This window comes from Girardinichthys multiradiatus, chromosome 3 (genome assembly GCF_021462225.1).
Source record: "Girardinichthys multiradiatus isolate DD_20200921_A chromosome 3, DD_fGirMul_XY1, whole genome shotgun sequence".
In the NCBI taxonomy this organism is placed as follows: domain Eukaryota; kingdom Metazoa; phylum Chordata; class Actinopteri; order Cyprinodontiformes; family Goodeidae; genus Girardinichthys; species Girardinichthys multiradiatus.
Window position 1 is genome coordinate 30,329,003 of NC_061796.1, and position 25,442 is coordinate 30,354,444.

General features: G+C 39.9%; 1 protein-coding gene across 2 annotated transcripts; it reads right to left on the minus strand.

Annotated features, from left to right (window-relative positions):
- Positions 1-728: 728 nt before the first annotated feature.
- si:dkey-17m8.1 (C-Jun-amino-terminal kinase-interacting protein 4) lies at positions 729-25,174 on the minus strand. Of its 2 annotated transcripts, none has more exons than XM_047361322.1 (28): positions 25,018-25,174; positions 17,890-18,295; positions 17,573-17,767; positions 17,263-17,383; positions 16,015-16,085; positions 13,445-13,509; positions 13,035-13,107; positions 12,242-12,411; positions 11,819-12,090; positions 11,456-11,513; positions 10,319-10,471; positions 10,189-10,231; positions 9,950-10,077; positions 9,809-9,859; positions 8,842-8,982; positions 7,430-7,562; positions 7,214-7,303; positions 7,095-7,142; positions 6,810-6,951; positions 6,626-6,668; positions 6,447-6,527; positions 6,275-6,342; positions 6,044-6,192; positions 4,630-4,801; positions 4,370-4,483; positions 4,200-4,298; positions 1,997-2,086; positions 729-1,919 (listed from the first exon to the last, which is right to left on the minus strand). In XM_047361322.1, exons 2-28 carry the CDS (start codon positions 17,986-17,988, stop codon positions 1,801-1,803), a joined length of 2,988 nt encoding a protein of 995 aa, XP_047217278.1. In that variant the 5' UTR covers positions 17,989-18,295; positions 25,018-25,174; the 3' UTR covers positions 729-1,800. The 2 variants fall into 2 exon arrangements, with proteins under 2 accessions (XP_047217278.1, XP_047217277.1); XM_047361321.1 differs by having other exon boundaries at positions 12,242-12,414.
- Positions 25,175-25,442: the final 268 nt, after the last annotated feature.

Below are 25,442 nucleotides of genomic sequence, written 5' to 3' on the forward strand. Positions count from 1 at the left end.
TAAATTATATGTACTTAATACTTAGTTACATGAATTACTGCATTAAGCTCAGGCTGCTTTAAAAGAAGGCTTTCAGATTGTCTGTATTGTTGAGTCTGGTGTTTCTCATCTTCCTCTTGACAGTATCCCATAGATTCTCCATGGGGTTCAGGTCAGGCAATCAAGCACAGGGATGCCATGGTCATTAAAGCCAGCATTACAACTTTTGGCAGTCTGGACAGGCACTAGATCTTGCTGGGATATAAAAGCACCATCTCTGTAAATCTTGTCAGCAGGGGGAAATAAGCTCGAACAGTTCCTGTAACAGACTTTGGACTTGATAAAATGCAGTAGTAAAACACCAACAGATGACATAGCTCCCCATATCATCGTGACTGTGGAAACTTTATAATGGACCTGAAGCAAATTGGATTCTGTTCCTCTGCAATCTTCCTCCAGACTCTGGGACCTTGAGTTCCAAAACGAGCTTTGGACCACTGAGTAAAAGCCCAGTCCTTATTTTCTCTTTAAACTCTTAATAGGCTCTGGGTCACGATCCTTTCAAGCCTGCGATTATCCCTATTGCTTGTGCACCTTTCCCTATTACATTTTTTGCTTCCACTAAACTTTACATTGTTATGCGTGGCTACAGAAGTCTGAACAGCCAGCTTCTTTAGCCATGACCCTCCTTTTTGTGGAGGCTGTCATTCACAGGCTGCTGGTCAACAGTATCAAGTCAGTCTTCCCCATCATTTTGCAGGCCATAACATTTTTATTTTATTTAGATTTAAAAAAACAACATTTTTTATTGATCTTATGTAATATTGCAGTTTACATGAGCTGTGAGTCATAATCAGAAATAAAGGCTTGAAATGTCATTGTTTGCATCTATGAGTTTTACTTTACCTGATTTAGCTTTTTAAACATATTTACTTTTACACAATACCACAGGATAAGTATTCAACATGACCAAAACTGCATTTACAGAGAGCATTTTAATGACAATAGTTTGCAATGGGTTTAATCTTCCCAAGAAAATGACGAGGCTTCTGTGACAACAGCATGTTTACTCAAATGCCACATGAATACTGTTGAGGAAATGTTAAAGAACATCTCTCCCTTATTTTACAAATACTCAGAAATCAAATTTAGACAAGAAACACTTTGATTCATTAGGCAAACAAGTGAGAAAATAAATTATTTCTTAAAGAGACTCAAGAGGACATTTTACACAGACACATTTAAAATGTGCAAGTTGTTGCAATTACTCCACTTGGAACACACACACACACACACACACACACACACACACACACACACACACACACACACACACACACACACACACACACACACACACACACACACACACACACACACACACACACACACACACACACACACACACACACACACACACACACACACACACACACACACACACCCCAGTTTTAATACAGCATCCAAAGATTATTAAGTGATTGTCTTTCTGCTTAAAGAAGAAATAGACCAGTTTCCACAGTTTCCAGTATACCATTAAAGTTCAGCTTTATGATCCAACAATGGAGGATTGTTCTCTGAGGAAGAAACAGAAAGATCTACTGGAGATCTCAATGTCAGTAAACCTGACAGTGAACCTGAATTGTTTGTGCAAAAGTCCATCAAAAGATTTTTAAAAAAAATAAGGCTTGGGTTTAAAAATATCAGATGAAGGCAATATATATAGATTTTTTTGTTCATTGCAGTCCACCATTTTCCCTTCTGGTGCTGTAAATGTTTGTTTCACCTCATCCAACAAGCGCCGATTTACAAGAGGAACAGTCAGAGTGCAGGGCTGGGCACAGAGGGACAGGGAATCTGCCAGATGATCATGTGACTGCGTTCAGACCGCTGGGGCGTTGCCTGAGACACCTCCATCAATTCCTCACTTGCATCGTCTCCTGAAGGGTTCAAGTTGTTCAGCATTTATTGGAGATTATACTCTTTACACTTGATTTAGAGCTAAAATTTAACTCACCTATTCGAAAGTTAATGTAGCCCTCTCCTCCACTGAGGATGAGCTGAGCTGTAGTTACATGGCTGCTCCCAGGAGAGGTGATCAAACAGCCTGAAAGGATAACATGATTAGGGGACAAGTCATTGGGTCATCCTAACAAAAAGGACATTTACAGAGTTTAAACGTTGTTTATTTAAGTAATAGCAAATAATTGTAAGATAACTTAATGGGCCTCAAAAATATTCATTTAAAATAAAAAAAGTAAAATTGAGACCATTGTTATTACAGCTTAGAATAACTAGGTTCCAGTTCTACACAGGTAAAGATTTAAGTACAGAGCAGTTTTAGAGAAGCTTTATTTTTCAGACCTCACATTTAATTTGGTTCTCCTCCTAATATAAGACATACTGTATGAAGAGCATTCTGTCTAACTGAGAAAGAAGACTGAAAAACATACTCTAAGACATTGAAAATATGAAAATATTTCTCAAAATAATGTTTAGAATCTCTGGTCTGAGTAGGTCAAAGAATCTCATCAAGGTTGTTTGAACTAAATTCAGCACCAGCCACCATTATTGGCAGCCCTGGCAAAAATGTCAACAAAAGCATTAGAATGAATGTTTTTTTTAAACGAGACCCGGTAACCTGCATCCGATGGCTTATTGGGGGCATTTTGGACAAAAAAAAATTAAACAAGCAAATTTCTAAGAATCTCAGAAATTAAAAAAAAAATGTCATATTTTCTGATGTTTCAGCAGGAGTTTAAGCATCTTGGTGTCTTGTTCACAAGTGAAGGGAGCATGGAACGGGGGACAGCAAATCCGGGGTTAATTTGTACTAAAGATGAAGCTTCTCTGGTTTGCTGTGGTGAAAAAAAGAGCTGAGCCAAAAAGCAAAGCTCTTTAATTACCGGTCTGTCTGCGTTCCAACCCTCAGCAATGTTAATGAAATATAAATAAACACTGAAAGAACAAGATCCTGAATACACGCAACTGAAATGAGCTTTCTGCGGAGGGTGGATGGACTCGGCCTTAGAGATAGGATGAGGAGCTCCGTCATCCAGGGGGAAGCTCGAAGTAAATGCGCAGCTTCTCTGCATCAAAACGAGTCAGTTGAGGTGGTTCAGGTCTGTGATCAGGATGGTTTCCTGGGCATCCTGTTTAGGAGGTTTTCTGGACACTTCCCACTGGGAGGAGACTCCGGGGAAGACCCAGAACTCGCTGGAGGGTGTTGCTGGGAAGAGGGATGCCTGGGTTTCGCCCTGACGTGACATTGCTCAAGTGAAACATGATGGACGGATGGATCGAAAGTCTCAAACTGGCAAAAAAAAATGTTTAAGTTCAAATTTTCGCGATTAAATAAAGAACACAACTAGAATATGCTTAGAAATTGTAAATTTAGAAAGTTGCAAGAACAAACTCAAAACGTCTAAAATTAAGGTGAGAAATTACTTTTTTGAAATTTTCTGAAGATATTTTCTAAAAAGATCACATTTGAGCCAAAGCAAAACCGAAAACGGTAGATAAATTTGACAGTCCTTTACTTGGAAATTTATTTTTTTTCCCTTCTTTTGTGTTATTTGGCTAGCCTGAACAGCAAGCAGGATGATAGTGGAGAAGAAACAAAATCTCCAAGCTATTGTGGTTACAGTGTGACAGAAACACAAAGTCACAGATAAAAAAAGTCTACTAAACCTAAAAAGAAAATATGAGTAACATTCATCAGTTAGAGCGTTAAACGGTCTTATGTCTAAATACACCTAAGAGTTGTTTGTCAGGTATAAACCATCAAGAAAGCATCAGGTCATCAGAGACCTGCTTACTCTGTTTCCAGCAGCAGATCTGAAGGGAAGTAGAGGACAGTTTCTATGCTCCTCAGGTCTGAAACCTTCTTCCTAAAAATGTGAAATGTGCAAAAACTCTGGGCTCCTTTAAATAAGGACATCTACATCGATTAGATGGTTGAAATGAAGTGGGATCTTTGTGTATTACTGTCAATAGTATTTATGTCATTAGTAAATTTAATGTGTTTGCATAGTTAATGCAATTACACCCCTTCAGCGTGTAGTTTTCTGTATTTAAGAACGGATACCTAGAAGTTCATTCTGGTGTCTTGATTCTTTTGGAGTTCGGCCTTTAAGGTCCCCATCAATTAACAAAACGCCTTTAAAAAAAAAAAAAGAATAAAGCTTACTATGCTACAGTTAGAGCTCTTAATTTTTTACCAGGTGCAGCAATGATGAATCGCACTGCTTGTCTGTGTCCATGGTACGACAGCTGGACTGCAGCAGAGGAGCAGTATGGGATGGAAATATCTTCTGATGCTGTAGACAGTTTGTTTACTTAATACCAGAGAAACTTTCTAACAATATTAAATGTAGTCATTTTAACATACTTATTGACAGGGGGATGGAGAAAATGGCACCCCCACCCGTGCCCACCCACATACGGCCAGAGATGATGGAGAGGGAGGAGATCTGGAGGGGTGAGAGCGTCAAGTAAGCCTGACCTATAACAAAGAAATGTGAACAAAACAACAAAACTTAAAGTGGTTGGTCGCAAATTAAAATAAAACTAACTGATGTCAAATAAGGAAGAAACCCTTACATTTCTGTAAAACTGATAATTAAGAGACAAAGCAAACAGTTTAAGCACCTAATGTTTTAGTGACGAAAGATGTGAAGTCGACCTCTTGAAGTGGCCGCCCTGTGGACCAGTCAAACAGCCTGATGATTGGGTCAAGTCTGCAGGATGTCCAAACCCCACTTCCCCCAGCACACAGGAAACGGACCTGTTGTTCACTGCGCTCCGACACGGACAATACTTGCTGTGCAGAAACATGAGAAATAATGATGGTAAGTCCAAAGATAGCATGTTAAGAGACACACACACATATATACACACACACTCACTACTGTGCAGACATCTGGAGTCATCCCTTGTTTCAAAGTTCTTTTTTTGCACTTCTGCTGCTTTTTAAAAATCAGTTCCAGTCCAGTGCTGAACGTGTTTTATAACTGGAATCGAACTGGAATGTATAGAATAGGATTGCATGACACTGATTTGATTATATACTTCTGGATATAAAGTAAATGAAAGTAATTTAACGCTTCTCGGGCAACCTCAGGATGTGAGAGTGTAGCTTTACAGCCCTTTAAATACAGTTCAACCCAAAATTAATCACTCCCCAGGCAGATTTAGATTAATCTAATCTTCTAACTTTACAAACAGGTTTCTTATGAATAGAAGTAATATTAACATTTTGAAGTGGCCTGACTTTAATCTGAAGGATAATCTGTTCAGGGAGCTAAAGATTGGGTGATGGCAACACTGAGCTCATTGCTAAAGATATATCCTTAAAGTACCAGTGGAAACATGAGATGGTCAGCTGGTATAAGAAAAAGCCTATAAAGCCAGTATAGAGCTTTCAATGATTACAGCGGAGGGTTTAAATAATCTGACATGCCAATTATCAATAAAATGCAAATAAAAAAAGATACATACATTTTCAAAAACTATTTTTTATTAAATGTTTTATAGATTTTCCATCAGAGACAAATCTTTTGGTTAAATAAAAATAATTTTGGGTTTAACTGCAGGTAACTTTTTACCACTTGGCGTTACAAACTGAATTTGACTGCATCGTATTATAACTAGGATCTCAGTAGAATGTATGTATTTGAATTTGAAACCATCTACATAACTGGATTTTATTTGTTTGATTTAATTCTACATTTTGGGATATAAACTAAACTCCAGCAATGCAATGCAAGCCATGCTTAGGCTGCAGCACAGCACAGCATAAATTGTCCACACTTTAATTGAATACATACTCAGTTAACATATGCGTGATCAGGCTTAATGCACCACAATCTTTTTTTTGGTCACCTTCCTTTGTTTATGGCCTAAAATGCTGTCAAGATCAGGTATAAGAAAGTCTGGAGAAATACAGATTTAGACCGTCTTTAAATTTAAGAAGAAAGTCTGGATCCATGGAACTTTAAATAAGTAGACACTGGTTTAATAAGATGTACTCAGTACCATAAAAGAGAGAATATTTGTTTCTTACCTCTACTTTCTTGTTGTCAGTGTCTACAATATGGACTTTGTTCCAGTATCCAACCCACAGACGAGCACCTTTTGCGAGGCAGCAGCGAATGGGCTGCAAAGGGTTTGCTCCAAGAGGCATCACAGAGTGCGACTGCAGATTCCATCCATCTGTGGATCCAAAACTCGCGACATTTTATCATTTTTATCACTAAACATTAATACAAAACATGCAAAACAACATGCGGATTACCTGAGGTTTGAGAGAAAAATGCCAGAGTACCATCAGCTAAACCAGCAATAACCTGATTGTTGGAGTACCTGTGAGGTCAAATAGATCACTTTTAGTACAGGGGGAAACATTTGTGAATACATTTTTAAACCAATGTATGCTAATGTATAAATATAGATCAGATGACACTCACGTGAGTGAATGGACACCCTCTGAGAGACATACTGACCGCACACAGTGCCTCCTGCCCGCAGAGGCTTGATGTATTAGGATACTGGAAACAAAAACAACCCGTGGAGGAAAGATATAGTGTATGAGTGCCAAGAAAATTTATTATATGTGGAAGAGATCTGCTTTTTCAGCTGATGCTACCTTCCTTCCTGAGTTCCAATCCACACAGTTCCTGCTGAGCTTTCTGACAAAACAAAACCAACCAGACCGCGTCAAAGGAATCTCTGATTAATTTCCAAGTGATTCAAGTAAAACATAAAGCAATAAAAGAAGTCCATATGAAAAATAAAACAAAAGAGCTGCAGGCAATTGATACAGGACTGACCTACAGGGGGCACAGCACAGATGCAGAGGGCAGGGGCTGTGGGAGGGAGGCTGAACTGATCCAGTACTGTGTTGGACCGTGCTGGGTCGATCACTGTGATTTCACTGCAGGAAGCAGGACCCGAAACAACCCACACAGAACACTGGCAGAGCAGGGCGGACACAGTGTGGAAACATGAGCGGCATGAGCCGACTTGTGCTTAGGTGGTGTTAATCATGACAGGGTGATGGTGTATCATTAGAAGATGACTGGGGTTGCATTTCACCAGGATCATGACACACTTACTGTGGCTTCTCCTGAGATCTCAGGTGCGACTGCAACAGCACAGTTGAGCTGCAGAGAAAAATGTAAGGTCAGAAGGTATTTGTACTCCAAAAGTGTGATTTAATCTTTTGCGGGTTTACCTTGGCGGTGGAGTCCCTTTGGTCTAAGAGCCTGAGTTGAACCAGGACAGGCACATCTTTAGGCTCTGGTACGGGCTCACCAGAATAATCCTGGAATAACCACATTTAATCCTAATGTAACAGTGCTTGTGTAACTCCCTGCAGTTGTAGCAGCAGCATTAATGGTAGGCAGTTGGGAGGATAATGGATACCGATGAGAGGCAGTCTGAGGAGTACCTGAGTGTTTGCCAGTGGCAAGCTCCACCCGTGTATATGTCGCTTTCCTAGAGTTCCCCAAACATGGGAGCGGATTTCTCTGTAGAGCTCTCTCCTCCGGGCACGTGGTGAAACACCAGCAGGACCATCAGATCTAAGGAAAAAGCTTCAGGTTTTTGATCACTTGACATTTAACACCAACTTTCTTGAATAAAAAAAAAAAAAAAACATGGGTGGAATAACTGCAGAGATGCACCATGAAAAGGTTGGTGCCCAAAAATCAGCATATTTTCTTTTTTTTTTTTTTTTTTTTTTGCGGCACTACAGGCTTTCATTTTCAATTTTTCGATAGTAGGTAGACAGAAAAGAGGTCAAAGAGAGGGGGAGACATTTGGCAAAGGTCGAACCCAGGACAGCCGCGCATGGTTGCGCGCTTAACCCCGACAACACCGGTGCCGCACCCCAAAATCTGCATTTTTTTTTATCTTGACCGGAGACTATTTCTTCTGGAGAAGTTAACACACTGTTTGTAAGTGCTACTAGGCTTCTGTAACAGCAACACTCTTCTGTGGAGATGCTCTGAAGAAGGCACACTTACCTTACTAATACTGAGAAAAGCTGTTTAAAATGAAGTCAGAGGAAGCAGAGATGTAGACAGCTTCTAAAAAGCAAAGTGTATTTTTTATATTCCCTCTACAAGTCTTCAGTTCATTCAGGTTCATTCAGGAGCGAGACATTCAGCAGATAACAGGAAGGCTAATCGGATTACAGCAAAGTTACTTTGATTTAGCTTTGAACCTCTGTCCAGTCATGAAACATAATGGATTTGAAAATAACAGACTTTTGGAAATCTCAGAGTTAAGGTAAGGATCTACATTCCCCAGGAAATAAATACGGAAGCTTCACTGCACTAATTGCTGAAGTAATTTACTAAAGATACTCCAGCTTTCACCCAATGACCACTGGAGATACACACCAGCACAACCTCCCCCCACCCCCAACCCTACAAAGTCAAGCAGGTATAGATGATTGATGGAAGATAACTCAGATTGAGAAATCTTATTATTTTTTATTTAAACAGCAACTGCTCTCAAACACAGTGTGACGTCGCCTTTACCCCCAATATACTGTAAATAACTAATGACAGACATGAAGGGTAGGAAAAATAAGATGAATTCTGTTAACTATTGTTTTCAAAAGAGAAACCGCAAAAAAAAAAAAAAAAAAATTATTATCAGCAAATTTTACAAAAACCATTGATTAGATGTGAGCCACAAAACTCAGATTGTTGCATTTTTAAAAGAATTTACACTTTAGGCATCATTACACTGGGTAATTACTGTATTGATGCACATCAAAATTTCTAAAAGTGTTTTATTCCTTTTAATGATGTGCCTTTGGAATAATGCTAGAATTTAGAAACAAGAACTTACTCAGCCTGGGTTTTCCCAATTGTTGGTAGCTTTGGAGACCCCTTAGGGGAGCGGTTAAGTGATGAGGAAGCAGGCAGGACCAATGCAGAAGTGGGAGGAGGTACCAGCGGCTCTTTGGACAGGCCAAACAAGCGGTTGAATCTACATGCAAGGAAATAAAAAAAAAAAAAGAATACAATAATCAGTGAATACACCTAATAAAAGTAAAATCAAAATACAGAAATGCATCAGCACTTTTCTGACCACATTGGTTTCACTTAATAGTTTATAATTATGCAAGCAACTATGGAAGTTATGAAGTTTTGCAAAACAGTTGTTGGCAGCTCTGACAGTGGAAAAAGCCCAGTTGTGGTGCTGCTTATATAACAATATCCTATGGATGTGTTTACATATGTGTATTTGATTTTTGTTGGAGGTGGTTGATTGTACATAAATTGCTCAATAAATAAGTCAAATGGATTAATATTTGGTAATACTGAACAATTAGATCATAAAATAAAACCTGTTTATAGTTTAAAACAAGTTCCCCACATCTGCTTTGTGTTTCAACTGAAATAATTATGTTTAAGGTTTCCTTTGACTAAAAGATGTTGTTTTAAAAGTGAATCCGAAAGGTGATACAAACGTCACATAATAAATAAGTGAATTTTACCTTTTGGTTTCCGAATCACATATTTCTTTAATATTTTGCCAAAATCACAACGTGCAGAAGACTGATGTTTTATTACCAGTTTGATTCATACGAGTCGGTCAGGCGTTGCAGTATTTCATTATAACGATGCAGATTTACTGCCTGCTTACTGAACACATTGAGCACAGGCATGGGAACCAAGTCTGCTATGTCATTACTGAAAACACAGTCAAGTTCCTATACTAAACTGCAATTTGGGTGACAAAATTATAGGTATGTAAAATGTTTAAATAAACAATAACATAAAAAAAAAAATGGGAAGAAGATATTACTTACTTTTTCCAAACACTTGATTTGTCTGCTGTAAACTTGTCCACCTTTGTTGCTCTTAAAATAATGGATATGCAAAACAGTTTCATTAAGACTTCTGAAATCAGTAAAAACAAAAACAAAGACAGAAAGTAAAACTAAAATTACTTGAGTGTCTGACTGTGTCTCAGGGCCTCCTGCAGCTCAAACAGGCGCTGCTTATACTGGTTCTTCTCCATGACAACACGAGCCATTTCAGAGCGAGAGAAGTGACGCATGGATGCGGGCAGACCAGCCTGCAGGGGAACACGGATTTAATATTCGATTTAAAAAAAAAAAAAAAAAAGGTAATTTACTATATAAAATAAAAACATTGGCATTTTCTTAAAATTAAGATATTTGCTTACGTCAGGATCCACAGGCTGACACGTTTCAAGTTCTCTCCGCAGTCTATAACAAACAGGGATCATGTAGAACAAGTAAAAGGTCAAAAGTATGTTTTTAAGTCAGCAAAACATCTAGAAAGGTGTTCCACACCTCCTGATTTCCTCCTCCTTCTCCTTCAGCCGTCCCTCGACACGTGCCACAGTTTCCTGAAGAGTTGTCACTTCCAGAGTGAGGGCAGAGCGATCGTCGGTCAGCTCAACTACCCGAGATATCAGAGCCTTACGAGCAGGTTCAACTAACTCACTGAAGACACACACAATTTTGATGGATTTTAGATTACTTGGAAATTGGCGTAGAAACAGATTCGGGGATTGAAAATGGAAGAATACTCAATAACGCTTTTTCTAGGTGAACAATCTCATACTTTTCCAAATACGATGCACAACCTGGCTTCTCATTTGGCAAACTAGTAAAGAACCCAGCTGCTTTTCCCTCTTTTTAGCTCAACCAGAGTTCAGCTCTATCTGGGTATCTACAACAACCTCTGCACTAAAGTATTCAACATGAAATACAGAATATTTAAAGCCCAGCTTGTCCACTTTGATACCTGTGTTCTGTTCCCAAAAATATAAAAAGAGTGTCATCTTAATTGGATGGAGGTTAGGAAACAGTGGTCCAGTTTTAAACTCTGATCTAGGAGGGCATAGGAGTCACAAAACAGCTTTATTTAAGTTTTTGAACAAGCATTTTCTCATCATTAGGTCACAAACCGTGTGCTTTTTGCCATTTATTTTCCATAAATATAGACCTGAAGAAAACGCATTCCTACAGTTTTTTGTGATGATTTTCTTATTTTCTTTCCTAACACCACAAAAATAGAAAGAAATTGTGATTCTTTCATTTGACCATAAAATATATTTTTGTGGAGTTGGTTGAGTCCAGTAATGTTTGCAGGTTTTAACAGATTTTGTTTGGCTGGACCAAGAGTAAAAATGGCTCCCTGGATTATAAAAGTTGCTGAGCCCTGTTCTAGACAGCAGATTAAAAGTATAATGATTTGAAACTCAAGCATTTTCCATAGTCAGTTTTCTTTTTTCCATACTTTAGAACTGGGGTTGTTCTTGTTAAAATACTGGCTGAAATATAAAGCTACTGGTTTCCCTTTTTTTCAGTGTAAGGAGTGTTTATACAGAAGCAAGAAACTCACATGTCAGAAAACCTGAACATACACTGAATAAACACACTAGAGCAAGAGTGAACAAAACTGTATATAAATTCAGGACTCACTGGAGGACTTTCAGTTCCTCAAACTGGGCAAGAATCTCCTCAAACTGCTCTGCACTGCCTAAACAGACAAAAGAGGCAAAGCTTTTAGCAGAAAAATACTCATTGAAAGCTGTGTATTCATGACCAAGAAGTAAACAGTCAAATTGTGCAAAACATCTTCATATGAAAGAAGAAAAGTTAATGTTCTTAACACTTTCTGTTCCTAGGTGGAACTAATTTTAGAAACACAAAATGTGTCACTTCTAACGTCTGCGTCACTTTGTAACAGAAAATAAAGCAGCTTTCTGTTAGCATTATTTATTCCTGTTATCACAAGGGAAAAATAATGCAGCTTGTGAAAAACAGTGATAAAAACTTGTGTACCTCTAATGCTGGCCCCTCGGTCTACACTATCCAAATAATCTCGACTCAGTTCTGACAGCTCGGAGAATACGGAGTCTGTGTTGCGGAGGTCCCACTCCATGCTTTCGTCTTCATCCACCTCGTCCACTTCCTCCTCCTCCTTCCTGTTCTTTTCTTCCAACTCATTTGCCTTCACCTCTTCCACCTGAAACTCATCCAAGTTCTTCATCTTGGCCTCCAGGTTGCTGCCCAGTTCACCTTTTAATGGCTCATCACTTTTTTTTTCAGGGGTGCTGAAGAGGAAGGCAAGTCATGCAGAACAAAATGCTTTCTAAACAAATCAGTAAGTAGAAGTGAGCTTTGGTTTAGTTAACAAGTACATCACTCACAAGCTTTCCATCCACATCCCTGAGGCTCATTAACCAATTTATGGTTTAAGATTACCTTGCTTTTACACAGCTGGGAAACTGTGTGAGCTCCGGTGTGGAGCTTATGATGTCGGCAACGAACTGATCTGTAGCAGGTTTTACAGCAAGATCAATCACTTTGTCTTTCTTGGCTTCTAGAGCTTCCAAAACTGGTGGACCAGAGTTCGAGTGTGGTCTCTGAATAATCTGCTAAAAACAACAGCAAGAAAAAACCAGTTACCTTCAATCAGCTCATAACTGTAAATGGGAAGGTAACCAAGGCATGAAAAATGTGGCACACATTTATATTCAGTCTCCTTTGCTATAATAAGCCTAAATAGAGTCAAGCTCAACCAATTGCCTTCAGCAGTCCCAGAGAGAGTCTCTCTGTGTGTAGTTTAATCTCAGAATAAATCCAGCTGTTCTGTGAAAGCTTCACACGTTTGTTAGAAAACATTAGTTAAACAGCTTCAGGAAGACAGGAGAAGGGGAACGTTGTCGGAATGTTTAAAGCAGGTTGGGTTCTAAAACAATCTGAGCTCGAGCTGTTTTTGCAAAAGAGAAAGAGTAAAGGTTTCAGTGTGCAGATGTGTAAAACCTCAAAAGACTTGCAGCTCTAACTCCAGTAAAATGTGTAGACTTAGGGGGACGAAAGACTATTGCACAAACCTCACTTTTCAGATTTTTATTTGTAAAAGAAGAGAGTTTTGTTTTAGTTTGTTGTGTTATAATATCACATAAAAATCCCCCCAAAAATACGCTAAATGTGAATTTGTGGAGTGACAAAATATTAAAAAGTTCAAAGGTTCTCCAAGGCTTGGTATACTCACTTTTTCATTACCACCGGATCTGGATAACACTTGTTGAGATGGGAAACCTGCGTTCCTGGGCCGCACGTGATTCCTAATTGTGGAGTAATTGTTTAAAAAAAAAAAAAGCTCCCTTTAAAGTGACATGAATATTTATCTTATCAGATGAATTATCTTATTTACAGCACCTACAATTAAACCTAAACATGTAGAGGTAACATTCTCTTCTTATTTCTTATTATTTTAGAAAATAAACAGCAAGTATGGGTTGATATTTAGACAAGCTCAAGATTCATGATTTTTCCCGGTATTGGAGCCCTTATGTGGGTTACAATAAAGCTGCTGTCATGGATAATTTATGACTTTTCTGCTCAGAACACAGTGACCAGAATAAATAATGAGTTTTGAAAACAAGACGGCTGTAAACAAACCTTAAAGGAGAATCTCTTTCAGAGTCCTTCCTTTTTTCCAGAAGTTCTCGATGTGAGTTAGTCAACTAACGTAGAGAACATTAATGACATGTCAGAAACAAGACATACATGTGTTCAACAGGGGTTAAAATGGTCCCAAAGTAAACAGAAGTGGAAATGAATGTTATATCAGTATCATTCATCTGAGGCAGAATGTTCATTTAACAACCTAAAATAAAAGACTAATAACTGTTCTAGTATGAAAAGATACTTAAAAAGACAACCATGTAACTTAACAGATTTTTTTTACATTAGTTTTAAACAAACTGCACATTGGCCAGCTGTTTTAAAGACTTTCCATAAGATCTTGGATTGATTCTGCTTCAATATGTGATTTGCATCGACTGGCTGGTTTATGGGACGTTTGTAATTTTAAAGGGTGGAGATCAGATTTTTAGGAGATGTTGAGCAAAAACTGTTAGCCACATTTATCTTCTCTGCAACCACCGTCGATGTGCCTTTTTTGTCATGATTTAATAGAAAACCAGAAATGTGTCCAATGTTCAACTGAGAAACTCCAATTGCAGTCAACTTTCTTCATTGATATATCCATTTTGTGCAATTTTGATAAGATGATGATAATAAACTTTTCTCATTTTGTATAAGACATATACAGTACAGACCAAAAGTTTGGACACACCTTCTCATTCAAAGAGTTGTCTTTATTTTCATGACTATGAATATTGTAGCTTCACACTGAAAGCATCAAAATTATGAATTAACACATGTGGAATTATATACTGAACAAAAAAGTGTGAAACAACTGAAAATATGTCTTATATTCTAGGTTCTTCAAAGTAGCCACCTTTTGCTTTGATTACTGCTCCACACACTCTTGGCATTCTGTTGATGAGCTTCAAGAGGTAGTCACCTAAAATGGTTTTCCAACAGTCTTGAAGGAGTTCCCAGAGATGCTTAGCACTTATTGGCCCTTTTGCCTTCACTGTGCGGTTCAGCTCACCCCAAACCATCTCGATTGGGTTCAGGTCTGGTGACTGTGGAGGCCAGGTCATCTGGCGCTGCACCCCATCACTCTCCTTCTTGGTCAAATAGCCCTTACACAGCCTGGAGGTGTGTTTGGGGTCATTGTCCTGTTGAAAAATAAATGATGGTCCAACTAAACACAAACCGGATGGAATAGCATGCCGCTGCAAGATGCTGTGGTAGCCATGCTGGTTCTGTATGCCTTCAATTTTGAATAAATCCCCAACATTGTCACCAGCAAAGCACCCCCACACCATCACACCTCCTCCTCCATGCTTCACGGTGGGAACCAGGCATGTAGAGTCCATCCGTCCACCTCTTCTGCGCCGCACAAAGACAAGGTGGTTGGAACCAAAGATCTCAAACTTGGACTCATCAGACCAAAGCACAGATTTCTACTGGTCTAATGTCCATTCCTTGTGTTCTTTAGCCCAAACAAGTCTCTTCTGCTTGTTGCCTGTCCTCAGCAGTGGTTTCCTAGCAGCTATTTTACCATGAAGACCTGATTCACACAGTCTCCTCTTAACAGTTGTTCTAGAGATGTGTCTGCTGCTAGAACTCTGTGTGGCATTGACCTGTTCTCTAATCTGAGCTGCTGTTAACCTGCGATTTCTGAGGCTGGTGACTTGGATGAATTTATCTTCCGCAGCAAAGGGGACTCTTGGTCTTCCTTTCCTGGGGCGGTCCTCATGTGAGCCAGTTTCTTTGTAGTGCTTGATGGTTTTTGCGACCGTACTTGGGGACACTTTAAAGTTTTCCCAATTGTTCGGACTGACTGACCTTCATTTCTTAAAGTAATGATGGCCACTCGTTTTTCTTTAGTTAGCTGCTTTTTTCTTGCCATAATACAAATTCTAACAGTCTATTCAATAGGACTATCAGCTGTGTACTGTATCCACCTCCTGTACAACACAACTTATGGTCCCAACCCCATTTATAAGGCTTGAAATCCCACTTATTAAACCTGACAGGGCACACCTGTGAAGTGAAAACCATTTCAGGTGACTACCTCTTGAAGCTCATCAACAGAATGCCAAGAGTGTGTGGAGCAGTAATCAAAGCAAAAGGTGGCTACTTTGAAGAACCTAGAATATAAGACATATTTTCAGTTGTTTCACACTTTTTTGTTCAATATATAATTCCACATGTGTTAATTCATAGTTTTGATGCCTTCAATATGAAGCTACAATATTCATAGTCATGAAAATAAAGAAAACTCTTTGAATGAGGTGTGTCCAAACTTTTGGTCTGTACTGTATTTGACCGTACTAAAACGCTTAAAAACTGAAACCAGTTCATGTCTGAACAGGATGTCGTTCAGGTTAAAGAATGGAGGTAATAATTGACAGAAAAATTAAGAGGAATGCTGATGATCTCTTTGTTGTGACTGGCTACATGCGTATGTGAGCGGAGAGATGGTAATGAGACCTGATAAAGCTGCATGCATGAGGGAGCATGCATCTGAATGGCAGAGGAGCAACCTTAATCATTGTTTATACACTTCTGTTCAGAGTTGTGAATGTTGGGGCTGCAGAAGAGCATCTAACCTTGTTGTGAGCATTTCTCAGTGTACTCAGCTCTCTTGACAGATTTGCCTTTTGCTCCTCCAAAGCCACCACTGCAAGAAAAGAGAAGACAGACTGTTAGAATGTCTTTTAAACCAAAAGAAGTAAAGTAAATGTGTGGTTTAGCTCTACTTTTAATAAATTTCCAGTTAACCCCTGCAGGGCCACAGGGGGGCTGGTGTCCATCTTCAGCAGTCAATGGACAACAAGCAGGGTCCACCCTGAACAGATTGCTAATCTATCACAGGGCAACCATGCATACACACAATCATACCTACCAATTAAACTCTGGAGGAAAGCGGAGAACTTATAGGGTAAACACAAGCATGAGGAGAACAAGCAAACTCTGGTTAGTATTTGAACCCAGGACCTTCTTGCTGCTATGCAACAGTGCTAAAAGCTGCTCCGTCATGTAGACGACATCTCCTTTTGTATCAGTAATATACCTGTAAACAGTATCTGTTCTTTAGCAACTTTTTGTTACTCGTTAATAAAAAATTATAAATAATTTAAAAACTTTTTGAAATCATTTTTCAGGTTTTTCCAATTACTTTCATATACAGATTGGCTGTTCTAGGCTTTTCCTGACATTTTCTTACAGCAATCTATCACCTTCAGAGAGCTTCCTTCGGCTCAGCTCTCTCTTCACCACAACGGACCGGCACAGCGCCCCGGCAATGCAGACCAAACTCCTGCTCCGCTTGTACAGCCCTAATAAAAGGGCCCCCGATTCCATACTCCTGGAGCATCCCCCACAGGGCATCACGAGGGACACAGTCGAATGCCTTGTCCAGGTCTACAAAACACATGTGGACTGGTTGGGCAAACTCCCATGAACCCTCGAGTACCCTGTAGAGGGTATAGAGCTGGTCCAGTGTTCCACGGCCGGGACGAAAACCACACTGCTCCTCCTGAAGCCGAGGTTCGACTATCGGCCGGACTCTCCTCTCCAATACCCTGGCATAGGCCTTACCACAAAGTTTTTGTTTAACAAAATATTAGTTTAGGGATGTACAAACCTGTGCAGCCACATTATTTCAGTATTATAGCCCCCTGCCCAACCACCGCAATCAAAACATCAGTGATTTACCTTGGTCTCTATTTTTTTTTATTACAAAACAAAAGCAGATGCATGTTTACATGGGTCTGTGTACATTCTATAGCCTCTGCAGACCTAATATTACTAATACGTTTACTTAGTTGTATATTATTTTAAATTTAAAAACTCACATTGATCAGCTTGTTGTCTTGCTTTTTTCTCCAGATCCTTCTCCCGCAGCTCCCTCTCCTTTTCCCTTCCCCTCATGGCTCTCCTCTCTTGTTCAAATTGGTCATCCAATTCCAGATATTTCTAAAGGAAACAAATATTTAACAGATCAGACACTTAAGGATCTTTTATGTCATTGTAATACAACTTTGTGGCCATTTTGTTCCATTTAAAATTCTGCATGCCTTGGCCAGGACATTTAAATATCAGGAGTTTAATTTCCCACCTAAATAAATAAATCAGTTAGTTACCTGATGTTGTATCAGTTCTCACCTCCTGACTTTCTTTCCTCAGAGCTTTCTCTGCTTGGTATCGCTCCAGCAGTTCCTCTAGCTCGGTTTTCTCCCTCTCTGCCTCCTCCTCTCTTTCTCTCAGCTGGGCTTTGCAGTTAGCCAGCACCTCCAGGACCCACACGAATGTGGGCACCAGGGACTCCACCACACCTTCACCATGGGTCTCAATAACAGTCTATGGTGGGGCAAAGCAGCAGTAAGAGGGTCCAGGTGTTTGACCACATGCAATTAATAGTTTACTCACGTTTACATTGATAAAAACAAAAGGTGCACAGAGGAAGGAAAAAAAGCCCTTACTTGTAGTTCTGCATAAAGTTTTCCTGCCTCCTCACTCACAATGTTTGGGTCCAGCTCCACCTCCCCCGTCCCACACAGGACTTTCTCGCTGCAGTCCATCAGCTTCTTAGTTTTTTTTAATTTTTTTATTATGTTTAATTCACTATCAAAGTGCCCTCCAAACTCAACACAACCAGTAAATTCTTACGATTCTGTGAGAACGGTGTTTGAGTGGACTTCCTCACCAACTAATATAACTAGTCTAGCTAGCTCTCTGACATTTCTGCCACCACCGGCACCACCCATTCTTTACCGCCTTAGGTTTGGTTGTGGCTAGCAAGCGCAACATCCTCCTAGAGTGTTGCCAGCAAGCTTCTTCTACACTCTTTAGTCTATATGCTGTCTGAAGGTGTTCTCAGAGCCCATCCTGCAAAAAAAACAAAATGACGATTACTCTTCTTTATATTGTCTTATGGGGTACTTGTAAAGAGCATGGCTCTCTAGTTTTGAACAGTTATGAAAAAAAGTCACAATCACAGGCATCAGCAACAACCAAACCCAATTTATTTTAAAACTCACATGATAATTACAGGTCCTTCTCAAAATATTAGCATATTGTGATAAAGTTAATTATTTTCCATAATGTCATGATGAAAATTTAACATTCATATATTTTAGATTCATTGCACACTAACTGAAATATTTCAGGTCTTTTATTTTCTTAATAAGGATGATTTTGGCATACAGCTCAAGAAAACCCAAAATTCCTATCTCACAAAATTAGCATATCATTAAAAGGGTCTCTAAACGAGCTATGAACCTAATCATCTGAATCAACGAGTTAACTCTAAACACCTGCAAAAGATTCCTGAGGCCTTTAAAACTCTCAGCCTGGTTCATCACTCAAAACCCCAATCATGGGTAAGACTGCCGACCTGACTGCTGTCCAGAAGGCCACTATTGACACCCTCAAGCAAGAGGGTAAGACACAGAAAGACATTTCTGAACGAATAGGCTGTTCCCAGAGTGCTGTATCAAGGCACCTCAGTGGGAAGTCTGTGGGAAGGAAAAAGTGTGGCAGAAAACGCTGCACAACGAGAAGAGGTGACCGGACCCTGAGGAAGATTGTGGAGAAGGGCCGATTCCAGACCTTGGGGGACCTGCGGAAGCAGTGGACTGAGTCTGGAGTAGAAACATCCAGAGCCACCGTGCACAGGCGTGTGCAGGAAATGGGCTACAGGTGCCGCATTCCCCAGGTCAAGCCACTTTTGAACCAGAAACAGCGGCAGAAGCGCCAGACCTGGGCTACAGAGAAGCAGCACTGGACTGTTGCTCAGTGGTCCAAAGTACTTTTTTCGGATGAAAGCAAATTCTGCATGTCATTCGGATATTAAGGTGCCAGAGTCCGGAGGAAGACTGGGGAGAAGGAAATGCCAAAATGCCAGAAGTCCAGTGTCAAGTACCCACAGTCAGTGATGGTCTGGGGTGCCGTGTCAGCTGCTGGTGTTGGTCCACTGTGTTTTATCAAGGGCAGGGTCAATGCAGCTAGCTATCAGGAGATTTTGGAGCACTTCATGCTTCCATCTGCTGAAAAGCTTTATGGAGATGAAGATTTCATTTTTCAGCACGACCTGGCACCTGCTCACAGTGCCAAAACCACTGGTAAATGGTTTACTGACCATGGTATCACTGTGCTCAATTGGCCTATCAACTCTCCTGACCTGAACCCCATAGAGAATCTGTGGGATATTGTGAAGAGAATGTTGAGAGACTCAAGACCCAACACTCTGGATGAGCTAAAGGCCGCTATCGAAGCATCCTGGGCCTCCATAAGACCTCAGCAGTGCCACAGGCTGATTGCCTCCATGCCACGCCGCATTGAAGCAGTCATTTCTGCAAAAGGATTCCTGACCAAGTATTGAGTGCATAACTGTACATGATTATTTGAAGGTTGACGTTATTTTGTTAATATCAGAGTCCTGTTCGGTAAAATAAATTATGGCAATTATTCAAGTAGTATTATTAGAGATGATGAATTTAGTATTAGTATAGGTATTAGGCTTTTACTAAACACCCGCAATAAACAGTGCAAGATTGTAGGATGAAAGCTCTTAAAATCTGCAGCATTTGCAAACATTTTGAGGATACAATAATTCTACAAAACTAGAGATGCCCCAAGAAATCAGCTAGTTACCAGAATCTAATATTGGAAAAATCTATTTTTTTCTGATCAACAAACCTACAATATGTAAGTGCTACTACATTGTGCAGGCAACAGCACTTTCCTATCTGGAAGATGTTACCGAGCTAAGTAAAGGTTTGCTATTGTCAGTATCATGTGTTTAAAGGTGAATTAAGAGGAAGCTCACAGATGTAATAAGCTATTTAAAAAGGAAACAGCATTTTCTACAAATATCAAGACATGTCTGCAGCTCATTTTGGATGTATGAGAGACCAAGGTTTTTAGCAGATAACAGGAAGGCTGAAGAGAATACAGCAAAGCTTCTTTCAACCTTTGTCAGGAATATGATGGAAATGTTATCCGCTCTCAAGAGTGAGGGTAAGGATCTACATTCTCTAGGGAGACAGTTTTAGTAATGCCATCTGCGCTGATCGCTGTTATTAGATATTAAACTGTAATAATTTTTGTCTTTACTTTGAAATATTAGTAAATCTCTCCAACACAGCACCTCAACATCTCCTCTTGTTATATCTTAAATAATTATTAACTGTCCATTGCTGGAGGGCTAGAAAAAAAAACATATTTGAATGCTTCTTCAAAAGGAATCGGGGCCAACTAAAGCCATACAAAAGCTGTGGGTTCATAAATCGGAAGCAACACTCTGATCCTTACTAAATATAACAGCTTTTTCCAAGTCCAACTTACAACATGGAAATGCTGGAGAAGGGTGTTAGCCATTTCATACCTTTGCAGTTTAAGCTCTTTGATACTTGACTTTTTAAAAAGGTACTAAAAACTCTTTAAAACAATCTTTCACAGCATGCTTTGCATCTACTCTGACAACAGATGATTTAAAGTAATTCCTTACAATCCACTCAGTCTATTAGAAGGAAGTCTATCTATTAACAGGAGGTCGCTCAGAGCAATTTTGGGTTGATCAGGGGTCATAACCTTCCACATTTCATGAGAGTCAACTGGTCTATACCAATTTCAAATCCAAAGAAAAAAAAAAAAAAAAGAGCTGGGTGTAGCATTTAGTCTTTATAAATGAATAAGTAGTGCAGTCAATTATACTCAGAATTTTGTATTTTTATGATTATGACCATAATTCATGATAAATCCTTGACTACAAAGAGAATTAAATCGATGTACAAGGGTTCAATTACATGGTATAAAAATGGCAGTGGGTAGGTATGAACTGGCAGAGGTCACGAATGGACCTGAAGCTGTTGGGAGACTACAGGCTTGTCATTTATGGTTTAAATACACACCAAACAACAAACCTGATAACCAATGTCATAATGACCGACAGAACAGCCAAAACAATATTTTTCTCCACATTTCTCACTACTTATCACATTCACGGCATAAATATACTATAAACCACCATCTTTAGGTGTTTTTAATTTGAAGAAGTCATGTGAAGACCCCCTCCACTGATAAACACTGATGCAGAACATGAGATTGATCTTCTTTCAGCTGAGGATCTACTGCATGCCAAGTTGTTACCCAACAGTTCTGATAAGACTATTTGGTTTCACATTTATTCAGAGATTAGCTGATGCAAAGAATGCATTTTCACAAATGAAATTAATAAATATTGCCCATTATATTCTACATTTGATGGTGACAAAGATACAGGATTAATTAAGGCACATACATTTCTAAATTAAAAATAGCTAGCACAAGTCAAACTGAAGTGCTGGAAATATTTTTTTAAATATACATTTAATCAGCCAACGACTTGGGTTTATTTTTTATATTATTTGTCATTTGTGTAAATGTAGAAACCAAACCAATTATCATGAGAATTGATAATTATTATCAATTATCAATTATATACCAATTATTCTAGAATTGCGCCGCTCAAGGTGGCAGCAGGTTGGAGTAGCTCTGTTACTTTTGATTCTGATTTATTCTTTTTTGGGAACTATTCCTCTTGTGGTGGATACAGTTGATTTTTTTTTTGGATGACTGTCCACTCCAGTGTCGGATGCTGTGCAGCTTGGAGGATTTTTCTTAATACTTTCTATTTTTGGACATTTGTTATTATGCATTGCCATGGCAACGGGGTTGTTTCTTACAACCGGGAGCAGCTGATTAATATCTTAAAAGCTCAAATAATACTTCAACTACAACCCCAAATCCCTGATGAGTTGAAAAGGAGACACCGTGGATGAAGAGCAGGAGCAAAGAGAAGAGAGAGAAGGAAGAAGTTCAAACCATCTCTTCCGTCGATTATGATGGGCAATGTGAGATCGTTGGGAAACAAGTTGGATGAACTCCAAGCCCTACAAAGGACCCAGCCAGAGTACCGGGCATGCAGTATCATGTGTTATACTGAGACATGGCTGCAGGATCATATCCCCGACTCCAGCGTCTCTCTGCCGGGCTTTTTAACCATACGAGCAGACAGAGATTTAAAGAGGAGCGGCAAATGTAAAGGAGGTGGACTGGCAGTACTTGTGAACAACAGATGGTGTAATCCAGGACATGTTACTGTGAAGTGTCATCTCTGCAGTCCAGATATTGAACTGTTGGCAGTAAGTTTTCGTCCATATTATTTACCCAGAGTTCACCAGTGTTATTTTGGCAGCCACAGTGCGTCCCCAGAGGACATCAATGCCATGACTGAGTGTGTAACCGACTATATAAACCTCTGTGTGGATAACATCATCCCCACCAGAACCGTGAGATGCTTCCCTAATAACAAACCTTGGATCACCAGTGACCTGAAGGACCTGCTTAACAAGAAAAAAAGAGCCTTCAGAGAGGGAGACAGAGAATTATTGAGGATTATACAGAAGCAACTTAAAAGTCAAGATAAGAGACAGCAAGGAGGTGTACAAGAAGAAGCTAGAGAGCAAGCTCCAGCAAAACAATATCAGAGATGTGTGGACAGGGATGAAGAAGATCACAGGCTTCAAGCAGAAGGATGATCAGACCGATGGAGGTCTGGACAGAGCCAATGAACTGAACACATTCTTCAATAGGTTCAGTTCAGAAACAAGCTTCGCATCCTCCTCTCCTGCTCAAAGCCAAACAGACATTCCATCTTCCTTTGACCCACAGGACCCACAGCTGTCCAGTAACACCTCACATGTTTTATCTTCCACCTCAGCCCTAGACCCTTCTGCTTCTACATGTTTGCCTTCAACCATATCAGAAGATGCTGATACTTCCTTTGCTTCCCCCTTCCACCTGTGTGTCTCAAGAAGTCAGGTGAAGAGACAACTGGAGAGACTGAATAGGAATAAGGCTGCAGGTCCAGATCATGTCAGCCCTAGAGTCCTGAAGGCCTGTGCAGAGCAGCTCTGTGGGATTCTGCAGCACCTCTTCAACCTTAGCCTGGCCCAGACGAAGGTTCCGGTGTTGTGGAAGACCTCCTGTCTTATTCCGGTACCAAAGAAAACTCATCCATCAGTCCTCAATGACTATAGACCTGTTGCCCTGACATCTCACATCATGAAGGTCCTAGAGAGACTCCTGTTGGCCCACCTGAGTAAGCAAACAGTAAACCATCAGGACCCCCTTCAGTTTGCTTATTGCTGTGGAGTTGGAGTTGAAGATGCCATCATACACCTGCTTCAACAAACCCACTGTCATCTAGACAAAGCCAGTAGCACTGTGAAGATCATGTTCTTTGATTTCTCCAGTGCATTTAATACAATCCAACCTGATTTTCTTTGTCAGAAACTCCAGAAGACTCAGGTGGAGGCCTCAACAATCTCCTGGATTAAAGACTACCTGACAAACAGACCACAGTTTGTGAGACTGAAGGGTTGTGAGTCTAACCAGGTAGTCAGCAGCACAGGAGCACTACAGGGGACTGTACTCTCACCATTCCTTTTCACTCTGTACACCTCAGACTTCCAGTACAAGACAGACTCCTGTCATCTGCAGAAATACTCGGATGATTCTGCAGTCGTGGGGTGGATCAGAGATGGACAAGAAGCTGAGTACAGGAAGGTGGTGGAACGCTTTGTGGCATGGTGTGGAAACAATCATCTCATTTTGAACGTGACTAAAACAAAGGAGATGATTGTAGATTTTAAGAGAAACAGGAATAAGTCAAACACTATTTCTATCATGGGAGAAGAAGTGAAGGTGGTGGAGGAGTATAAATACCTCAGTGTTCACCTGGACAACAGACTAGAGTAGAGATGCAACAGGGAAACCATCTACAAAAAGGGACAGAGCAGACTGTACTTCTTGAGGAAGCTTAGGTCCTTTGGTGTTTGCAGCAAGATGCTGCATATCTTCTATAAGTCTGTTGTGGAGAGTGTGATCTCTTCTACCATCATCTGTTGGGGAAGCAGCTTTTAGGCCAGGGGCTTAAAAAAGCTCAACACGCTGATAAAAAAGGCTGGTTCTGTTCTGGGGACTCCTCTGGAACCTCTGGAGATCATTGTGGAAAGACGGATTCTTCATAAAATGAAGAACATTATGGAGAACCCTGAGCATCCTCTTCATGAGACTGTCCTACAACAACAGAGTGTCTTCAGTCAGAGGCCTCTTCAGATCTGTTGTAAGACGGAGCGCTACAGGAGATCCTTCCTGTCCACAGCCATCAGCATCTACAACGGCTCTTTGAAGAAACCCTCATAATGAGCTACAACAACATTTAATTTCCCTTTGGGATTAATAAAGTATTTTTGAATTGAATTGAATGAGTTCATCTGTTAAATATCAGCAAAAACAGCAGGAGATTAACTTAAAACGCAAACAGGTCTGTGTGAGTCACCAACAGGTTGTATCCCACAAAGACTAACATCATTAGTTATCAAAAAGAGAAAATTAATGAGCCCAGTCTGAATGTCCCACATCTCTTGCCATTCGGTAAAAATAAATAAAGTGACCGACAGTGGACACCTCGAAGACTGTTGGCAGCAAGTTTACAAAGTTGTCATTTGACCAGAAAACTAGCCGTGTTGCTAACATGCTCAGTTGCGTAGCAACAGACTTACCTTAACCGATTCTGTACTGACTTTTACTTTCCAACCGAATATCACTAAGCTATTTTGTGTCTTTCTTCAGACACTAGTAACTACTGAAACCAGTTTAAAGAAGGGGGTTCTTGTCCAATTTTGACGTGCACAAACATGTTTTCCGACTGTCCAATCAGAGCTCTGATATTGTGGATAGTAGCCAATGGGAATGGAGGAGGGAGGGACATGTGTAGTTTTGTTTTCGGGAAAGAAAAAAAAGGTTTCCTGAAACTTGAACGCTGACACGTGACTTGACAAGGTTACAGCAGGTTGTCAGGTGATCCTGGTAAAGTCTTTCTAAGTCTCATACCTGATCAAATACCATACATACATGGAAATAAGTAAGTTTTCCCATGTCAGGTGATTAGAGGAATATGTTGAAATTGACCATGTTGGGACTCTGA

Excerpts from the sequence above, each read along its gene's own strand:
- si:dkey-17m8.1 (XM_047361321.1), bottom strand. The coding sequence starts at position 17,988 with ATGGACTGCAGCGAGAAAGTCCTGTGTGGGACGGGGGAGGTGGAGCTG. Across the intron at positions 7,143-7,213 it reads AAAGGGACTCCACCGCCAAG|CTCAACTGTGCTGTTGCAGT; the intron begins GTAAACCCGCAA and ends TTTTCTCTGCAG. Across the intron at positions 2,087-4,199 it reads ATTCATCATTGCTGCACCTG|GCTGTTTGATCACCTCTCCT; the intron begins GTAAAAAATTAA and ends TTATCCTTTCAG.